This window comes from Hippoglossus hippoglossus, chromosome 23, assembly GCF_009819705.1.
Source record: "Hippoglossus hippoglossus isolate fHipHip1 chromosome 23, fHipHip1.pri, whole genome shotgun sequence".
NCBI lineage: Eukaryota > Metazoa > Chordata > Actinopteri > Pleuronectiformes > Pleuronectidae > Hippoglossus > Hippoglossus hippoglossus.
The window spans coordinates 13,724,602-13,743,226 of record NC_047173.1 but is presented as its reverse complement, the minus strand read 5'-3'; the positions used below and the strand labels follow the sequence as shown (position 1 = coordinate 13,743,226).

At 42.3% G+C, this 18,625-nt stretch overlaps 3 protein-coding genes and 7 non-coding genes across 10 annotated transcripts; 4 read left to right on the top strand and 6 right to left on the bottom strand.

Moving 5' to 3' along the window:
* The first annotated feature begins 28 nt into the window (after nt 1–28).
* Nucleotides 29–2,552, top strand: mcat (malonyl CoA:ACP acyltransferase (mitochondrial)). The gene is made up of 5 exons (XM_034578072.1): nt 29–637; nt 997–1,084; nt 1,159–1,376; nt 1,576–1,713; nt 1,839–2,552. The coding sequence occupies exons 1-5, from the start codon at nt 209–211 to the stop codon at nt 2,109–2,111; spliced, it is 1,146 nt and encodes a 381-aa protein (XP_034433963.1). The 5' UTR covers nt 29–208; the 3' UTR covers nt 2,112–2,552.
* bik (BCL2 interacting killer) lies at nt 2,255–5,011 on the bottom strand. The gene is made up of 6 exons (XM_034578097.1): nt 4,866–5,011; nt 4,750–4,778; nt 3,670–3,773; nt 3,277–3,429; nt 3,074–3,188; nt 2,255–2,895 (listed from the first exon to the last, which is right to left on the bottom strand). The coding sequence occupies exons 3-6, from the start codon at nt 3,762–3,764 to the stop codon at nt 2,779–2,781; spliced, it is 480 nt and encodes a 159-aa protein (XP_034433988.1). The 5' UTR covers nt 3,765–3,773; nt 4,750–4,778; nt 4,866–5,011; the 3' UTR covers nt 2,255–2,778.
* A 356-nt stretch (nt 5,012–5,367) lies between these two features.
* ttll1 (tubulin tyrosine ligase-like family, member 1) lies at nt 5,368–16,833 on the top strand. Its single transcript, XM_034578791.1, has 10 exons — nt 5,368–6,148; nt 6,248–6,371; nt 7,118–7,326; nt 7,443–7,623; nt 7,922–8,059; nt 8,225–8,333; nt 8,689–8,832; nt 9,055–9,141; nt 10,294–10,457; nt 14,968–16,833. The coding sequence occupies exons 2-10, from the start codon at nt 6,259–6,261 to the stop codon at nt 15,095–15,097; spliced, it is 1,275 nt and encodes a 424-aa protein (XP_034434682.1). The 5' UTR covers nt 5,368–6,148; nt 6,248–6,258; the 3' UTR covers nt 15,098–16,833.
* Nucleotides 10,592–10,678, top strand: trnay-gua. Its single transcript is given in 2 exon segments — nt 10,592–10,628; nt 10,643–10,678. It is a non-coding gene; the product is annotated as a tRNA-Tyr (tRNA).
* On the top strand, nt 11,094–11,181 carry trnay-gua. The gene is given in 2 exon segments: nt 11,094–11,130; nt 11,146–11,181. It is a non-coding gene; the product is annotated as a tRNA-Tyr (tRNA).
* trnay-gua lies at nt 12,200–12,286 on the bottom strand. Its single transcript is given in 2 exon segments — nt 12,200–12,235; nt 12,250–12,286. It is a non-coding gene; the product is annotated as a tRNA-Tyr (tRNA).
* Nucleotides 12,687–12,773, bottom strand: trnay-gua. The gene is given in 2 exon segments: nt 12,687–12,722; nt 12,737–12,773. It is a non-coding gene; the product is annotated as a tRNA-Tyr (tRNA).
* On the bottom strand, nt 13,175–13,261 carry trnay-gua. Its single transcript is given in 2 exon segments — nt 13,175–13,210; nt 13,225–13,261. It is a non-coding gene; the product is annotated as a tRNA-Tyr (tRNA).
* Nucleotides 14,152–14,238, bottom strand: trnay-gua. The gene is given in 2 exon segments: nt 14,152–14,187; nt 14,202–14,238. It is a non-coding gene; the product is annotated as a tRNA-Tyr (tRNA).
* On the bottom strand, nt 14,645–14,732 carry trnay-gua. Its single transcript is given in 2 exon segments — nt 14,645–14,680; nt 14,696–14,732. It is a non-coding gene; the product is annotated as a tRNA-Tyr (tRNA).
* Nucleotides 16,834–18,625: the final 1,792 nt, after the last annotated feature.

The window sequence follows — 18,625 nt, the reverse complement described above, 5'->3', positions numbered from 1 at the left end:
AGTCTGACAATGACCCGGAAAGAAAATAGTCGAACCCTCCCTGGTTCAGACAAGATGGCGGCGCCCTGCACTGGGTCATGCCGGCAGCTGGAGCCTCTGTGTCGGGTGTAATTGTTGATTTAATCTCGGTCAGTCCACTGGTTCAATCCACAGGTGAATGATGGGGTGGCTGTGACCTGTGAGGACGTCATCAGCTGAGCAGTTCACCATGTTGACACCGGTGCTCGGCAACATGTCGGCCGCCTCCAGAGGCAAGAGGCTCGGCTCTCTGCTGTCTCTCAGCAGGAGTCTGGCCCACAACCAGCGCGGATCCCCGGATCCCCCGCCCGAAACCTCCACTCCTCTCCCGGACAGAGAGCCGGAGCGGAGCTGGAAGCGCCGCAAGGACCCCAGCAGCCGCTCCGTGTTCCTCTTCCCCGGGCAGGGCAGCCAGTTCGTGGGCATGGCTCGGGGTCTCCTGAAGTACCCCAACGTCAAAGAGATGTTCGACGCCGCGCAGAAGATCCTCGGGTACGACCTGCTGTCTCTGTGCCTGCAGGGGCCCGAGGAGGAGCTGATGAAGACGGTGCACTGTCAGCCCGCAGTGTTCGTCACCTCGCTGGCTGCTGTGGAGAGACTCAACCGGGAAAACCCAATGGTGCTGATCACTCGATTAATCGGATCAAACTGCAAAATCGGTTAACTGAACATTTTAATCACAAGTCTAATACAAATTAGCATTACATAGGATTACTATGAAAATAACTGATTATTTAGTCTTAACCCAATGCAGTGATTCATATGATATATGAATATTGTACCTTAATAATGTGAAAGAAGCATACAGATAATCTAATTGAGGTGAAACTGGTATTTCCAGCAACATGTCAGTATCAAAACTTTTAAGTATTCATTCAAAGATTCACATTTTAAAGGTTTATATCGTTATATGTTGATTTCATAAGGCTGCAAATTACGACGCACTTATTTTATTTTTCTTCACACGTGTGTCCGCAGGCTGTTGAGACGTGCGTTGCCGCTGCAGGTTTCAGCGTTGGAGAATTTGCTGCTCTGGTTTTTTCCGGTGCCATAAACTTCACAGAGGGTAAATATGACATGATATCCTGTCGTGTGCAGGACAGTGAGTGTACCATGCTTACCCCCTGCTGTGTCCCGTAGCTCTGTATGCGGTGAAGGTGCGTGCCGAGGCCATGCAGAAGGCCTCAGAGCTGACTCCCAGTGGGATGCTGTCAGTCATCGGACGACGTCAGGCTCAGTATAAATACGCTTGTCTGCAAGCCAAAGAGCACTGCAAGAGTCTGGGGGTGGAGGAGCCGGTGTGCTCTGTGGCCAACTACCTGTTCCCTGACGGCAGAGTCATCGCGGGACATCAACAGGTACGGAGCATAAAAGCAAAATCCAAAATACAACCACACCATATGAGGTGATACAGCCATTTCTACCTGTTATAGGTGAGACAGGGCTTTATATCTAAGTGGTGACATATATCTGTGTAAAAGTGTGATGAAGAAGGTCTCAGTTGTCAGAGCGTCTCCTGTGACATGTCTTTTAATCCGAGCACTCTTGTCATTCTAGGCTCTGGATTTCCTGCAGCAGAACTCGAGACGTCTCGACTTCATGAGGACCACGCCTCTCCCGGTCAGCGGAGCGTTTCACACAGAGCTGATGGCCTCGGCTGCTGAATCCCTCCGAGAGGTTCTTAGACAGGTGGAGGTCAGTCTGACTGCTGCTCAGTCACATCCGCCCATCATGGTCTTTCTATACATTTATAGCTCACAGCTTCACAGCTCAGTTTATATAGTTTTATCGTCTGACTCCTGGATATCTCTCCTCCTCAGGTGCGGCGTCCCGAGATCAGCGTGTACTCCAACGTCGACGGCAAGCGCTACATGAACGAGAGCCACGTGCGGCGGCAGCTGGTGAAGCAGCTGGTGTCGCCCGTGAAGTGGGAGCAAACTCTGCACGAGATCTACGAGAGGACGCAGGGGGAGCGGTTCCCTCAAACCTACGAGGTCGGCCCCGGAAAGCAGCTGGGCGCCACGCTTCAGAAATGCAACATGAAGGCGTTCAAAACGTACACGAATGTGCAAGTCACCACGTATGAAGACTGATAACGCAGAGACGTGGATTTGGAATTAAGCAAGAGGAGGAAAAAATGGACCTTAGCAAGACCAACTAAACGTGCAAGCTCCTGTGGTTGCTTCTCAAGGTCTTTGTTTGTGTGTTAGTCTGAATTAAATCAGTTTGTTTTTTTTATTCAAGAGACTGCAACATTTTGTCTTTATGATTTTTATTAGCATTATAAGAAAAGCAGTTTCAAAATCTGCCACAGAAAGTCCAGCTCCCGTCATTTTATATTAAGCCAGGGTTCATATCATATCACAAATTTTCTGGGCCTCTTAAACCAGTAAGAAACTAATCTGGATACAAAAGACTGCAGGCCAGCAACAGTCCAGTCATGGAAACGTGTGTGTGTGACCTTAAAAACAACATTTCAGTGCTACATGAAACTGGCCAACTCCTTGGCTAATGCTATAAAACTGATTGAAATCACATGCGTTGGGATATTTTTTTCCACTGGTACATTTCCCAGGAAGCTGCCCACAGTCGTCTAAGTCAACTCCAATACCGCTCGTCGAAATAGTATAAAAAGAGAACTCAGAGTAAACACCAGAAACACATCAGTTAGCAATAATTATCACTCGCCTGCAAACAATTTTTTCTTATCAAATATAATAATGGTTGAAAAGTCATTATTATTATTATTATAATGGCTCTTTAATCTTTCCATTCCATCCATAAGGCACCGAGGAGGGTCACTGCAGCCACCAGTGCCACAGTCACCAGGGCTCCTCTGGTCCAATCAGTGCTGGTTATTGGTTTAAAACTGGAAACCTGCAAAATAAAGGAATAATGAGTCCAACATGAAAACTATGTAGACTTGGGTACCTTAGAATACAAGTTTGCCAAAGGTCAAAACATGTGGAATAATATTTGAACATGTTTTACAGTGACATGACCTTGACCTTTGACCTTGGTATACTGAGACATGTATAATGCTATGGAATATTACCCAGGCTGTCCAGGCCTCAGCTCTGAAGAGACCCTGCCCAGGCGCAGTGCTCAGTATCCAGGCCTTCACTGCAGCAGAGAGGCTCTGGAAGCCCCATAACTGGTTGTGGAAATCCCTGGAACACATAAACACCAGGTTACACCGTCAATCGTATGAAAATCTGATGAGTAAAACACAAAATGTGATTTTTAAATTTTTTTTACCGATACATGGTCCTGGTCAACACCTGAGCAGGTCTCAGCATGCGTAGAGGAGTCGGGAGCCGGTTTTGCCGCCTGCTGGTCCACTCCCGGTCCAGCTGGTCTCCGATGGCAGCCAGTTGGCGGGCGACGGCACGAGATGTTCCGTCACTGATTCTGAAACAGTAACAAGAAGAGATTTTGATCAATTAGACAAATGAATAATTGAGAAAAGCATATTTTGTCAAAGTACAACACAAAAACAATCCCTCATCATCCTCCAGGTGATTTGAAAGCGTTTGTTTTTGGCACAACTGATCCCACATGGTCCGTTGCCCGAAACTCAGCCTGTCTGAGCTGTGTGTTGCTGTTGTTATTACCAAACACACTAGTGTGAGGAGGGGCCTTGTGCTGTACCTGAGGTTAACGTCCAACAGGCCGCCAGTGTCCACATCACCAGGTCCAGCCTGGAGCGGGACGAAGGGACTGGGCTGTCTGCTTTGTTTCACCATATTTGTTTTCTGAGAGAGGCGAGAGAGAGAGAGAACCGGTATTATGCAAATTGCTCATTATTAATACACGTGCCTGGAACTTCATGCAGGACACATAATGGCTCCGTGGTTTGACACTGGTGTTTGTGCTTCAGCCTGGCTTGACTTCCAACGTTCACAAACAGTCTGTGTAAATAGTGGCTCATGTTACCAGGATAGGTGGCGGCTGTGTTACCAGGGAGAAAATCCAGGTTGATAAAAACAGGCTCTCCCAGGTTTGAAGAGGTGACATCATGTGTTGGATTAAGTCCAACGGTTGTTGTACGTCTGGATAGATACTGAGGGAGTTTCAGCTCTGGGGTGGACATGAATCTACCTTCATCACTACACTCCTATATATGACTTGGGTTGGGATCCTCCTCCACACACCTGCCCTGACACCAGTTCCTGTTGTACATTCAGTCCTGCCCCTGAATGCAAATGCACCATTTCCATAACTCAAATCAACCAAACTGCCTCTGTTTGCTTTCACGGAGAAGAAATAAAACATCACTGCCTCCAAAGAATCTGCTCATATAGACATTAAATCTGTATTTTTACAAAACCTCAAATATCCTGAGGAAATCCCATGTGCTAAATCTGATTTTAATTAATAAAATCATCAAATTAAAACCATGAATGTGGGGAAATTAATCACACAATCATACACAAAATAATAAACAAAGGATTTCGAGTATAAATTATGTAATAGCCTGAAGTGTTTTTTCAATATTGCCACAACAAAGAGGTGATCTCATCCCTCAAAAGCAAACAAAGGTCGTTTTCAAGATCACATATTAAATATTAAATGACACATTAAATCCACAGACGGTGAAAAATCAAACACAAACAACATTTCCATGTAATAAGTATATGGAATCATATTGCAATAGATACTAATCGAGTATTAGTATCCCCTGTCACCATAAACGTGTGCACACACAATAAGAAAGAAAGTAAAACCAACCTTCTGAGTAGATTAAAGTTGACGCCGCCCTGTAATAGATATTAACACATTGTAGTTAAAATGTATAAGAGATAATATATTAAATAAATATTCGTTTGTTGTTTTCTGGAACTTACAGCAGCGTCCTTTAATCTCGTTGCTCTCGGGTAACTGCCACGAATGAGACTGGACACGCCTTTACCTGTTGATACAGAGAGCAGCAGAGAGGTGACATGACGTGAGCACTCTGCCAAAACAACATGCAGCTGAGTTTCACCTTTATTAAATTAATTTTAACTTTCAGAATATACTTATTTCAACAGTGGTAAAGTAAATTATAGTTAAATCTTATAATACATAGTAATACATATGAGTTAAATCTTATAATACATTATAATGCATTACAACACATATATAGTTAAATCCTATAATACACTAGAATACATCTAGAGTTTAATCTTATAATAGATTATAATACATCCTAATACATATGAGGTAAATCTTTGAACAGTGAAAAACATAACAAAACATATATAGTTGAATCCCATAATACATTATAATACAATCGTTATCGTTATCATACGTATAGAGTTAAAACGTATTAAACATCACAAAACAAGTTGAGTTAAAACTTATAATACATTATAATACATTGCAACACAAATATAGTTCAATCTTTTTATACATTACAATACATCCTAATACATATAGAGTTAAATCTTATAATACATTATAATACAGAATAATACATAGTCTCATGATAGATCCATGGTGTTAAATGGTTTGTGATGTATTCTGATGACATTGTGTTGCCCAGTTCGTGTGTTTGTTGTTTTTTATTGTTGTGTCACGTTGTTTGTGAGTTAAAGTTTCTATACAAATAAAGGTTGATTGAAGATGAAGACACCGCCCCCTGCTGGTGCTCTGCGGTAACGACACCCTGCAGTGACACAACTGCGTCCTCCGTTGCTAGGTTATTCTTCCCGGGGAAGGCCGAGCCCACAGCGGGGCTGGTTGGTGTCTTTGACAAATTATTAAAATATAGTACAGTTTAGAAATGAGTCGCTGAGGTGGTCGCATGACGTGATTAACACCGGAGACTTTTATTGTGAAGAGGAGTTTGTTGTCTGTCCGGCTTCGCGTCGCCTGCCTCTTCGCTAGCATCAATAAAAAGCTACCATGGGAGGGACGTCTGTCCTGCGGTGATGTTTGACCGACACTGTGCCGCTGTGCTCGGCTGTGAGTCCTGCTAACCTCGGCTCCGGTGTGGGTGAGTGACCGGGTGATGTCCGCCCAGCCTCCGCAGCAGCAGCAGCAGCAGCAGCCCGGGGAGGATCCAGCAGCAGCAGCCCGCTAACCGCAGAGCCAGCCCGGCTAGCCGATGTTCATGACTGGCTGTTTTACTGACATTGATTTTCAGGTAGGCAGCACATGCGTCTCCTCCCTTTTACCCTGCATCGTTCTCCCTGTCCAGCCTTGTTCACCCCCTGGTGTGTGTGTTTTACCTGCCCCACCCCAGAGGGAGGCACCATGGCCGGTAAGGTGAAGTGGGTGACGGACATAGAGAAATCAGTGCTCATCAACAACTTTGAGAAGAGGGAATGGATCCCAGTCACAGAAAACGAGGACTGGAATTTCTACTGGTAGGTTTCACATCCACACTGCACATGGATCTTCAGCAGGCATCAGACACAATGCGTTAAAGCAACTGTGGAGGAAGCACTGAGGTTATTTGCTTCTGTAGAAGTACCAGTATCATACAGTTAAAGGTTCAGTGTGTAGAATATAGTGACATCTACTGGTGAGGTTGCATGTTGCAGCTGAATGCCCCTCCCATCAACCTCCCCTTCCAAACATGACAGAGAACCTGTGGCAGCCTTCAGTTGTCGAGTCTGGGCTACTGTAAAAAACATGGCGGCCTCCGTAGAGAGGACCCACTTCGAATGTAAATATAAAGTATTTCAAAATAAAAGGCCAGTTCTAGGGTAAAGAAAAGAACAATTTGTACAATTTAGATGAAACACACCAGTGAAAACATGACTAGGATTATTTATATTCAATTTCTGCCAATAGATCCCTTTCACCTAAATCTTACACACTGGACCTTTAAAATACGTCTCACAAATCAGCCACATGTACCCAGTGACCAGTATGTTATTATAAACTTTAATAATTTTGTTTACATTGATGCAGAGTGAGGAGGAACCAGTTGTAACCACTTTATATAGTATATTTTTGCACCGTGGTTCCTAACCTAGGATTCAAACCACTTCCTAAGGGTCTTATAAGAGGCTCTAACCAGAGAAGAGTCCAAACATTTGCACAGAACTATTGTACTGTTCCAGATTTCAGTACCATATACTGCAGATGTATTTGTGCCCATGTGCAGGATGAGCATCCAGACCATCAGGAATGTGTTCAGTGTGGACACCGGCTACCGCCTGTCAGATGAACAGATGGTTAACCACTTCCCCAACCACTATGAGCTGACCAGGAAGGACCTGATGATCAAGAACATCAAACGCTACCGGAAGGACCTGGAGAAAGAAAGCAGCCCGCTGGCGGAGAAGGACGAGAATGGAAAATACATTTATCTCGGTATCTAAAAAATGCATATTTATCCGCCTCTCTTCTCTTTTTCCTCACAGACACACACATCTTTGATATGTGACGAAGCTGATTATATTCACCTTTTTCCTCCATGTTATGGGCAGATTTCGTGCCCGTGACGTTCATGCTCCCGGCCGATTACAATTTGTTTGTGGAGGAGTATCGAAAGAATCCGTCCAGCACCTGGATCATGAAGCCCTGTGGGAAGGCCCAGGGCAAAGGCATCTTCCTCATTAACAAACTGTCCCAGATAAAGAAGTGGTCCAGAGACAGCCGCACCTCCACGTGAGTTAACAAAGACATCATACTAACATGCGAGGCTGCAGCCACTACATGCATTTTGTTTTGTATTTTCTCATTTTTTTTCTTTCTATTTAATGGCAGAACTATCACAAATCATCGTGTTTTAAATCAAATTTCCACTTTTTAAATGAAATGCTCATTAACACCTGTATAATCTACTGTTTGAGCATTGGATTTCCAGGTAAACTTCAGAAACTGCTCATGATCATTCCTGTAAAACATCAGCTTGGTCAGAGGTTGTGGTTTTTGCTGACGCTGGGTGTCTTGCTGTTTGCCGCAGGTTTGTAGCAGCTTCTAGTGGTAAGGAAGCGTATGTGATCTCCCTGTACATTGATAATCCTCTGCTGATAGGAGGGAAAAAGTTTGACCTGCGTCTCTACGTCTTGGTGACGACCTATCGACCTCTGAAATGCTACATGTAAGACCTGGCTACTAGCATCATTCACTAATCTAACATTATGTCTATGGCATGTTTCAGACTGTTTTCTATTCAGCTGTAGTTGAAACATGACACGTTTTCTCACTAGGTTTTTCCTCGTTTTGTCTTAAAATAACATTGAAGTTTTTGATTTCACTCTTTCAGGTACAAGCTGGGCTTCTGTCGGTTCTGCACAGTGAAGTACACGCCCAGTACGAGTGAACTGGACAACATGTTTGTCCACCTCACTAACGTGGCCATCCAGAAACACGGGGTAAGTCTGTAACGTGTCTGGTCCTGTTTTAATCACTGTCAGGGACCAGTAAAAGGTTATATTGGATTTTAAAGGGGTCTCAACATGCAGCAGATGCCGTAACATCCTTCGGGAGACCTCACCTCAGAGCTAATGAAGATATATTCAACTGTTTTGATGTGTAAAATTACTGGATTGCTCCTTTAAGCTAAAAAGAGTATGATGTAGCTTTTGCTTAAAAGATCCAAAGACACCAATGAATTCCAGGTGACAAGATTTCCTCTGAGAGTTGATCTGTGCATCTTTTTTACACCAGACATCCATTAAAAAAAAAAGATATTCCAACACATATTTACACTGTGTGTCTCTGATGCAGGACGACTACAACCACGTTCATGGAGGCAAGTGGACGGTCAGCAACCTACGTCTGTACCTGGAGAGCACCAGAGGAAAGGAGGTGACAAGCAGACTCTTTGACCAGATCCACTGGATTGTGGTGCAGTCGCTGAAAGCTGTGGCTGTGAGTAGACGTGATGTAGAAGTTCCCTTTTTACTCATGTGACAGTTTATCTCACACACTGGTTGACGTCATAGCAATACACACTTCTACACACTCTCCTTCTAAGTGATCTAATCCACTTCCCCTCTCAGGCCTCTATACCCATGCTGCTGTGTGTATATCACAATCGCTAATTGTTTAATTTCTTGCTCTAATTTGTTCTCCCTCTCTTATTTCTCTCAGCCCGTGATGAACAATGACAAGCACTGTTTTGAATGTTACGGCTATGACATCATTATCGATGACAAGCTGAAGCCGTGGCTTATTGAGGTGAGTCATTTAACAGGAGTTTATTATGCAAATATACACACCTACAAACTCAAATAAAAAAGGGTTTACTTGAGTAAATATTAAGCTCTGCTCCATAAAAACATGTTTTTGCTCAGTTCCTGAAGGCAACAGTTACATATTTTCACCAAGCCCAATACTTAACATGCTTGCACAGTGACTCCACTTTGGGTTGAGCAATTTTAAATGGCCTTAAGGTTGATCTTTGTGTGTGTCTGTTTGGATGTGTGCCTCTGTGTCTTTAATTGTGTGCTGAGGGCGTTTCTTTAACCCATTCTAGTCTGGTTATACCCGTTGTAAAACATTGCAACCAACGCAGTGTGTGAACCAAGTGATACAGGCTGGTACAGGCTAATCGCTGGCTGGTGTTTTCCTAAAAATATGAGGCCTTTGTCATTGTTTTCTCTGGTTTCTTTAACTGAATATATTGCTTGTTGAGAAGCTGTCATCTTTTTACTGCACTCGCTCCTGACAGCTGCACAATGAAGTTGCTGGGTTTCCAGGCTAGGTCTCAACTATTCCTGTTCACAGACACCGATCTGATCTATTTTAGTCGACACCCAGTTGGTTGTAGGGCATGGACGCTCCACAGCGACAGACGGATCAAACATGTGCCACAAACCTTGTCAGGAGCACTCCCTGTCATTCATTAGTCCTGCTACTTGCTACTTGCTCTGTTTCTGGTTGACCTTACAATAGTTGTGAAGGTATGTGTGTTCGTAGTCAACTCTCATTAAAAAGGTGTATCAATAGAGTAAAGAAGTCTTTGTGTTTGTACTCAAGGAAGTAAGTGTGTGTATGTTTTGAGAGTAATTCAGAGTAATTGCTTAATCTCTCTTTGAGCACCCATATAAGTTTACTGGTTCCAACTGTTGTAGCACAGTTGCAGCTACATTTCCTGCCTGATAAGAACTCTTGAATATGATATTTCAAGTCTGCCTTCAGAGAATTTCTTCACAAAGGTCACAGTGACCTCTTGGGAGTCGGGCTAAAAAAAAGTATGCTGCCTGCACTGGTTGGCGGAGGCAAGCAACGACAGGGCAGTAATTCTCAACTGGAGGTCCATGTGTTTAGAAGCAAAACCCCTTCTCTTCTAACATAAAATGTATTTTTCTGTTTCTCTGTACTCCTCAGGTCAATGCGTCTCCCTCGCTCACCTCCAGCACAGCCAATGACCGCATCTTGAAGTACAACCTCATCAACGACACCCTCAACATCGTCACGCCCAACGGGGAAATCCCAGACTGCCGCTGGAACCGCAGCCCACCCTGGGAGGCCCTGGGCAACTACCAAGTCCTGTGAGTGACACCGAAATCCATCAGCTACGTTCAGACACACTGAACGTAGCTAGAGGGTAACACAGCAGCTAAATATAGCACTCAAAAGTGAACGCTCGCTGTTTTGAGTGGGGGTGCATTCCTCTGTTTCCCAACCTTCGATAGCTCAGTTGGTAGAGCGGAGGACTGTAGTGGAATTACCAGGTATCCTTAGGTCGCTGGTTCAAATCCGGCTCGAAGGAATCTTTTACTCTAACAGTGTTGTCCACCACCACCTGAAACAAGGACACAATCTGACTCAACAAGTTTATGCTGAACTGTAAATAATTAACCACCTGTTGACCCATGTAGTTCAAGAGTAGTTGACAAGTAGCAGCAATATATATGTTTGTGTTTGTTTCATTCACAGAAGACAAAAGACTTGGTCTTTGTACTGATTCACCAGATGTATCGCTACAGATCTTCTTTAATTCCAATACATTAATGTTCAGACTGATTTTACTGCAGAACAATAATTAGTTTTTTTTCTCTTCCAGTACCTTGAACCTTTACTTCATATTTTTGTCAGACAGATATTTTCTCTATTACACTGTAAAATTAAATCTATTACGGTGTAATAACATTTTTTTTTAAATACAGTTTTTTGCATTTATGCACCCTTCGATAGCTCAGTTGGTAGAGCGGAGGACTGTAGTTGAAATTACCAGGCATCCTTAGGTCGCTGGTTCAATTCCGGCTTGAAGGAGTGACATTTATGTCCATAGTGGAACATATTGTCCAACATTGCAACACAATCTCTTTCAACAAGTTTACGCTGACCTGAATCACTGAGTTCTCTGCTGCTCTCAGAAAACTACATCTTGGTCTAATTTGTTAGGCTATGAGGGTACTCATACTGTCATTGCATATGGTTCAACATACAGTATCTGATATATTGATATACCACCAGAAGTGGCTAAGCTAGCGGACGTTGAAGACATTTCGGCTAAAAACACAGTGTAAATGATGCCATTTCCAATCGAATTTAAATGTCTGGGCTTGTGGACACTTGGATGACACCACACGAGCAGTATGAAGATGTTATATTTTTTGTGTTGTTTTATTACGTCACTAGTTACTTCAATTGTATTGGATTCTGCTGCAACGCTGTGTACCCCTGAGACTCCTAGTGTTTTGTGGACTGAGACACTTTACCCACCCCTCCATCGGCATAGTGGTTAGTAGATAATGAGTGAATTTCAATTTCTGGGCGAATTATCCCTTTAGGTCAAAAAATTGCATTTTGACCAGATGAAAGACAGAAGATCAAATGCATTGTAATTCATTCTAATAATCCTAAAATCACAGCAATACATCAAGTAGTTTTGCAATATTTCAAGAAGGAACTAAAGACGCAATCTCATTATGGTTCTATGGAGGATAAGTCAGTGGGTTAAATCATCTGGGGACCAGGAATGTCCATTGCGATATGCCAGTGGTGAATTGACTGACTTATATTTTAAGAATAGCGGACTAAACAGTAGTCAAAATAACATTTGACCAGATAAAGGGTATATAAATAGATGGGGGACCAAATGTATTGCGATTCATCCTCCAGGGACTAAGAATAAAGTTTTGATATTTCAATAGCGGCCTTATCAGTTAATGTTATGGTATTGTTGGAGGACAAATTGGGGACTTTGTAGGAGAAATCATCAGGTGACCAGGAATGTCTTTTGTGGTATTTTGACATTGATTTGACATTGTGCTGGTTAAAATGTCACTCCTTCGAGCCGGATTTGAACCAGCGACCTAAGGATACTTTTTAATCTCACTACAGTCCTCCGCTCTACCAACTGAGCTATCGAAGGGACAAATATGATATTTTACAGACCAAAAATTGTTGGGACACTTTGTACTGTGCACTCCATTGCATATGGTTCAGCATACAGGATCTGAAATAAGACCAGTCCTACTCTGTACATCAAAGCTAGAGCAAAAGTTGAGGACTACCAGGATGAAGCACTGTGGGGCCAGTATGTCTCCTGAATGCGATATTGTTATATGAATAAACAGGAGAACAATTGTATTGCGATTCATCCTCTGGGGACAAAGAATGTTGTGATATTTCAATAGGGGCCTTATAGGTTAATGTCATGGTGTTGTTGGAGGACAAATTAGGGACTTTGCAGGAGAAATCCTCAGGGGACCAGGATTGTCTTTTGTGGTATTTTGAGTGCTAAATTGACATTGTGCTGGTTAAAATGTCACTCCTTCGAGCCGGATTTGAACCAGCGACCTAAGGATGCCTTTTATTCTCACTACAGTCCTCCGCTCTACCAACTGAGCTATCGAAGGGACGGATATGATAGTTTACAGACGACAAATTGTTGGGACACTTTGTACTGTGCACCCCATTGCATATGGTTCAGCATACAGGATCTGAAATAAGACCAGTCCTACTCTGTACATCAAAGCTAGAGCAAAAGTTGAGGACTACCAGGATGAAGCACTGTGGGGCCAGTATGTCTCCTGAATGCGATATTGTTATATGAATAGACAGGAGAACAATTGTATTGCGATTCATCCTCCGGGGACAAAGAATGTTGTGATACTTGAATAGGGTTCTTATAAGTTAATGTCATGGTGTTGTTGGAGGACAAATTTGGGGACTTTGCAGGAGAAATCATCAGGGGACAAGGAATGTCTTTTGTGGTATTTTTAATGCTGATTTGACATCGTGTTGGTTAAAATGTCACTCCTTCGAGCCGGATTTGAACCAGCGACCTAAGGATACCTTTTATTCTCACTACAGTCCTCCGCTCTACCAACTGAGCTATCGAAGGGACAAAGATAATTTTCTACAGGCGACAAATTGAGAGAACACTTTGCACAATGCATGCTCGTCAATGGAGGGTCCATTCTCAATTGTTGGGAGGTTTATATGTGCTTAGTGCTCACCAGGGGGCTGTTGTTGGAGTTAAGCACAGTAGAGTGGAGCGTTGTAGTAACTATGACAGACCTCCAAAGCTACAAGAATGATAGCAGCTAATGAATGGAATGGAAACATGTTTGTCATGTTTGGCACACTGTTGAAGCAGAAGAGTTTTGTTGTGGCAGCGGCAGAGATCCATGACTCAGTGGGTACATCCAGTTTGAAAAAGCAGCATCTGTCAAAACAAGCTGCTCAACATCTGCTCAGCACAAGGGCATCGACCCTTCTGCCTGTGCTCTTTTCCAAGTGCCCTTGTGGTACCCGAGGGAAAGTCAGATTCATAGAGGTGAAGGTAGAAATGGTGCATAGCCAGGCTTCTAATTGCTGATGAGATATTTCAGTATGCACTTAAGTGGGGGATCAGTTGTCGTTGCCATGACTAAAGCCACACAGCTTTTAATGATACTGTTGTGTAATGTGGTTAAATATTAGTCCTTCAGGCCGGAGTTAAAGCTGCAACCTAAGGATGCCTGGTATATTCCCTACAATCCTCCACTCTTCCAGCTGAGCTATCGAAGGCCTGCTAGAGCATTAATGATGACTTGACCCTGACCCTCATAGGAAAAGTAACTGTAAGATTGATCCTCTGGGAACTATGAATATCTGGACAAAAGGTAAGCTCCAGGGTTCGATACAACCACACCAAATTAGGCTGGTGTATACCCGCCCACATAAACACAGTAAAGTGCATATTAGTAGCCTACTGGGGTCCATGACAGGCTGGCACAGCTAAAATGCCATTCCTTCGAGCCGGATTTGAACCAGCGACCTAAGGATACCTCTCTTCTCCACTACAGTCCTCCGCTCTACCAACTGAGCTATCGAAGGGTTGGATACACCACTCAGGGACATGTCATTCAGATACATGCAGTGGTCTTTTGACTACCAGGGCCCATTTTCAATTGTTTGGAGATAATGTGTACTTAGCTCAACGGGGGGGGGGTATTGTTCGAGTTGAGCACAGCTGTTATAGTGGAGGATTTTAGGTTACACTTACACCCATTGATAAAACGATAGTCGGATTGATCCTCTTGGGACCATCAACGTCTGTTGACGTGTTGCATTAGTGGATCAATTAACATGGTCATTCTTTAATGCGAATACAAAGCGTAGCCACATCACCAATATCAGCAAGATGTGTCATCTGGGGCCTTTAAACATCCGTTCAGATATTGCAGTGGTTGATTGACTGACATTATCCTCTGTTGAGTGGCTAGCATAGTTAAAATGCCACTCCTTCGAGCCGGATTTGAACCAGCGACCTAAGGATACCTTGTATTACAACCTACAGTCCTCCGCTCTACCAACTGAGCTATCGAAGGGCTGGGGTAGGCCATATGTGACTTGTTCCAAAATCTAGGCAGAGGTCATTTGGCTATAGCCCACTCTGAATGGTTGAGAGGATAATGTTTGCTTAGTGCTTACCGGGGGGGGTATTGTTAGCGTTAAGCCTCTTGTTCCCCATGTAAAGGCAAACAAAGGTGGCAACAGGAACTCGCTCACATGTGTTTCTGTACTGCATCACTCCACTGACGAACTCCTTCTCGGTGTTACCAGGTACGACGAGGAGCAGGCACAGAGCGAGAATGCTGAGCGCGACCTGCGGAGCCGCTCTGGTCAGTCGCTGGGGTCAAAGGGATCCAAGGGGAGTGCAGGCATTCGCCCCGCCGCCGCCACCTGGAAATGAGGTGATATTGTTGACTCTTAATGGCTTCCTGTACAATATTACAGGGTCCAGCATGGGGGATACAAAAAAGGACCACCCAGACTTTTTTTACTCCAACTATCCAATAGAGGACTGTTCTCTCTCTCTCTCTCTCTCTCTCCACATCTGACTGACTGAGGCACAGGGGGCAATAACCCTACTGCTGGAGGGGAGAAAATCAACAATGAGGTCATGTTGTATTTGGAGTTTAAAGGTTGGAGGCTGTTCTTATCAATGTGTAACCAGAAATGTAAAAAAAATAATGGTATGTGGTTTCAGTGAGGTCAGAACAAGTTTTGGTCTCTTGAAACAGCAACAGGTCTCGACCCAGACCAAGCTCTTTACAAAGAGAAGGAAAAATGACCCAAAAAATGCTTTGATATAAGAAAATATTGAATGAAACCTCATGAGACGGCTCCGACAGCTGGAGATTTCAGGTACCTGCCACAAATAGAAAAGTGGCAGTTACACAAAGTAAAAAAAAAGTTTTGCCAGTTGGAAAACAAAGTACGAAAATCCAGCGTGAGCAAGAAGAATTAACAACGTGAGCTATGCATGATTACTGAGCACTGACATCTTAACTCGACTCACCAAACAGATGCTAAAATGAAGGAGCTCTGTGAGATAAGGTGAATGGAAATACAGATGTTTTAGATATGATTTATTGATAGGCAGATGATACTTAGATAGATAGAATTTACAGAAAGAAAATGTATAATGACCCTTAAATAGATGAATTTAATAATTTTTTATTTGTTCATTATCTTTTCGCGCGGGGTAGGGGGCGCTTTAAGATAGATTGTATTCAGTGCTGAACCTTGTTGCACTTTATCACTTTATTTAAAGATATCCCATTATGCATTTTGAGTTGGACTGCTGCATATTTTCACATTTATGTTAAATATAAATCTGCATTTTTCCTGCAGAGGCTGAAATATTGAATCAGTGATGATTAATAAACGTCCATATTTATTTTTTTTACTAATGTTGGGCTTAACAGTATTGAGAAATAACTGCAAGATATGTCATCTTATTTCAGTATTACAATGCAACAGTCTAATGTTAATGCTGGAACAGTACCAATCAAACCATAGACTGTATATAAAGATGGACGACGCGTTTCCACTTCCTCCCACTCTCCAGAAATGAAGACAAAATATCCCGGATATGATCACTGCCATCTTGTGCCTATGACGTCATTTGGAGCCATTTGGAGTTCCGGACAAATGAACACTTTAACAAAAATCAGTGTGATAAGAACTATTTAAAATCACTGAAACCATCTTAGAGAAGTGTACTTCCGGTGTCCATGTCCTGTCTGCTAACATGGAGGAGGCGGGGTTTATGACCTACACTGCAGCCAGCCACCAGGTGGCGATCGAGACATTTTGGCTTCACTTTCGTGGAGCTGTCATGTCGTACATCTTTATTTACAGTCTATGATTGAAATCTATTCTGATGTTTGCTTTTGTATTAGTAGTACCTTGAAAGTGGTTTTCTCCTTGTTCCTGCAAGAACAAGGCAAATACAGTAAGTCACATGTGTGTTGATCTATTATTTCCTACTAAATTCCCCTGTAGCCATCTGATCTGTGTCAGTCATTGCTGGACAGTGAGATAAAAGCATAATGACATTCCTCTGTATGACACATTTATCATTTCAATTCATTTTCATTTTTTGTCTTGCTTTCAATAAAATATCCATATTGGTGCTGCCTACACACGTTTTTACATTTAAATCAGGGGTATGTGGGGATATATGGGTGTAGTGGCCCTTTAAGAACGTTTTGATGCATTTAAACCTCATTGATTAGCAAGAATCTTTTTTAAGTTGGGGGCAGTTCTTACATCCTGTTAGACTGCAACTGATGAAGATAAAATAGAAATTCAAATATACAGCTGTAGATATAACAGTGTCTATAAATATCTGGTCATGTTTAAAAAGTTAATGGCTTCTGCTTGAGTAAAAGTGTCTCTCTATATATATATATATGTGCAAGAGACGGTTTAAACTTATTTCTAAAAAGGCATTTGTGTCTTTTTTCTTTATCAATCTCTGTGACTTTCAATTTGTTTTAGGAGACTCACTTTCAGATAATTAGTTTAGTTTGCACCTAAACATGTGCCAGGTTTACTATATTTTATATAGAGCTATGATATAAATTGTGAACTTGGCTGCCATAGGTAACTATTATTATTAAAATTTTAACTTAATAACTTCCTTAGCAGGTCCTTCATCGTGACATTACATTTTCAAACCAAAATATAGTTTTAAACCGGTTTTATTCAAGTAATATTAACCTGACACATCCTTACTTATTTACATTTAATTAGCAATTAGTTATGGGTTTCTTATTGAACTATACCAATGTTCTGCTGTGTGCATATAATGAGTATTTGAAGGTTAATTAATCTGGTTTTGACTTTTATTAACAAATAATCACAAGAAGAAATCAAAAACAATACATTTGGTAAATTAATGATGTGACAAACATCATCATCAAGACCTGAGGGGGTTTCATAGATTTGCCTTACGTGAAGTGAAATGAGCTGAAAAGCAATAAATCCTCCCAAATCTTTCTCTGATGACTTTATAAGAGAAATCTACCTGACCCTCATTTGACTCCTCATTTACTCATTTTACAGCCAGAAAAGATTCTCCAGGGCCCCTTCAGGTCCTCAGACCCCCTGTTGGGAACCACTCAGGGTCCTCTGGATGAAATTGCCCAAGGGGTGTGACGTCAGACAGGCGGGCCTCTTCATAGTTTGCAAATAGTCTGCAATAGACTGAAAGATCAGGAAGTCTGTTTATCAAAGTAAAAGTTTTGATACTTCCTTGACATTGGAGAACAATCATGCCAGTTATTGTTTTTAAACAGAATTATTCAAATTACCAAACAGGATTTTATGTTGTTTGGTTTTAGCTGATGTTATATTTAGATAAGTTATATTAAATTATAGCTCAGTCATGTAAAGTTAAATAAAATAAATGGCTATTACTGCAAAAAATACTCTCAGATATCAGAATCAGGGTTTATTGCCAAGTAGGTTTACACATACAAGGAATTTTCTGTGGTGTGTGTGTGAAAGTATAAATAAAAAATATAAAAAGTATTAAAAAAAGATATATTCTGAATTCACTCATTTTCTACTCACCACTAGGAGGTGTGGGTGAAGTGTTTGAGTCCCCAAAACACATTAAAGTAAATGGGGACCAATTCTTCAGAGAACTGCAGCAGTAGGAGGAGGATATCAGAGGAGTTTAAGGCTTAAAACACAGTGTAAATGACGCTGTTTTGAGTTGAATTTGAATGTCAGGGCTTACAGACACTTGGATGACTCCACACGAGCACATACTCCAGCATGATAGTTTTTTCACGTTTGAAGAAATGGTCACCATTAACTTTACTTGTTTTGGATTTGGCCGCAACGCTGTTTACCCCTGAAACTCCAAAAGTGTTTTGTGGACTCAAACACTTCACCCACCACCTCCATCGGCATGGCAGTGAGT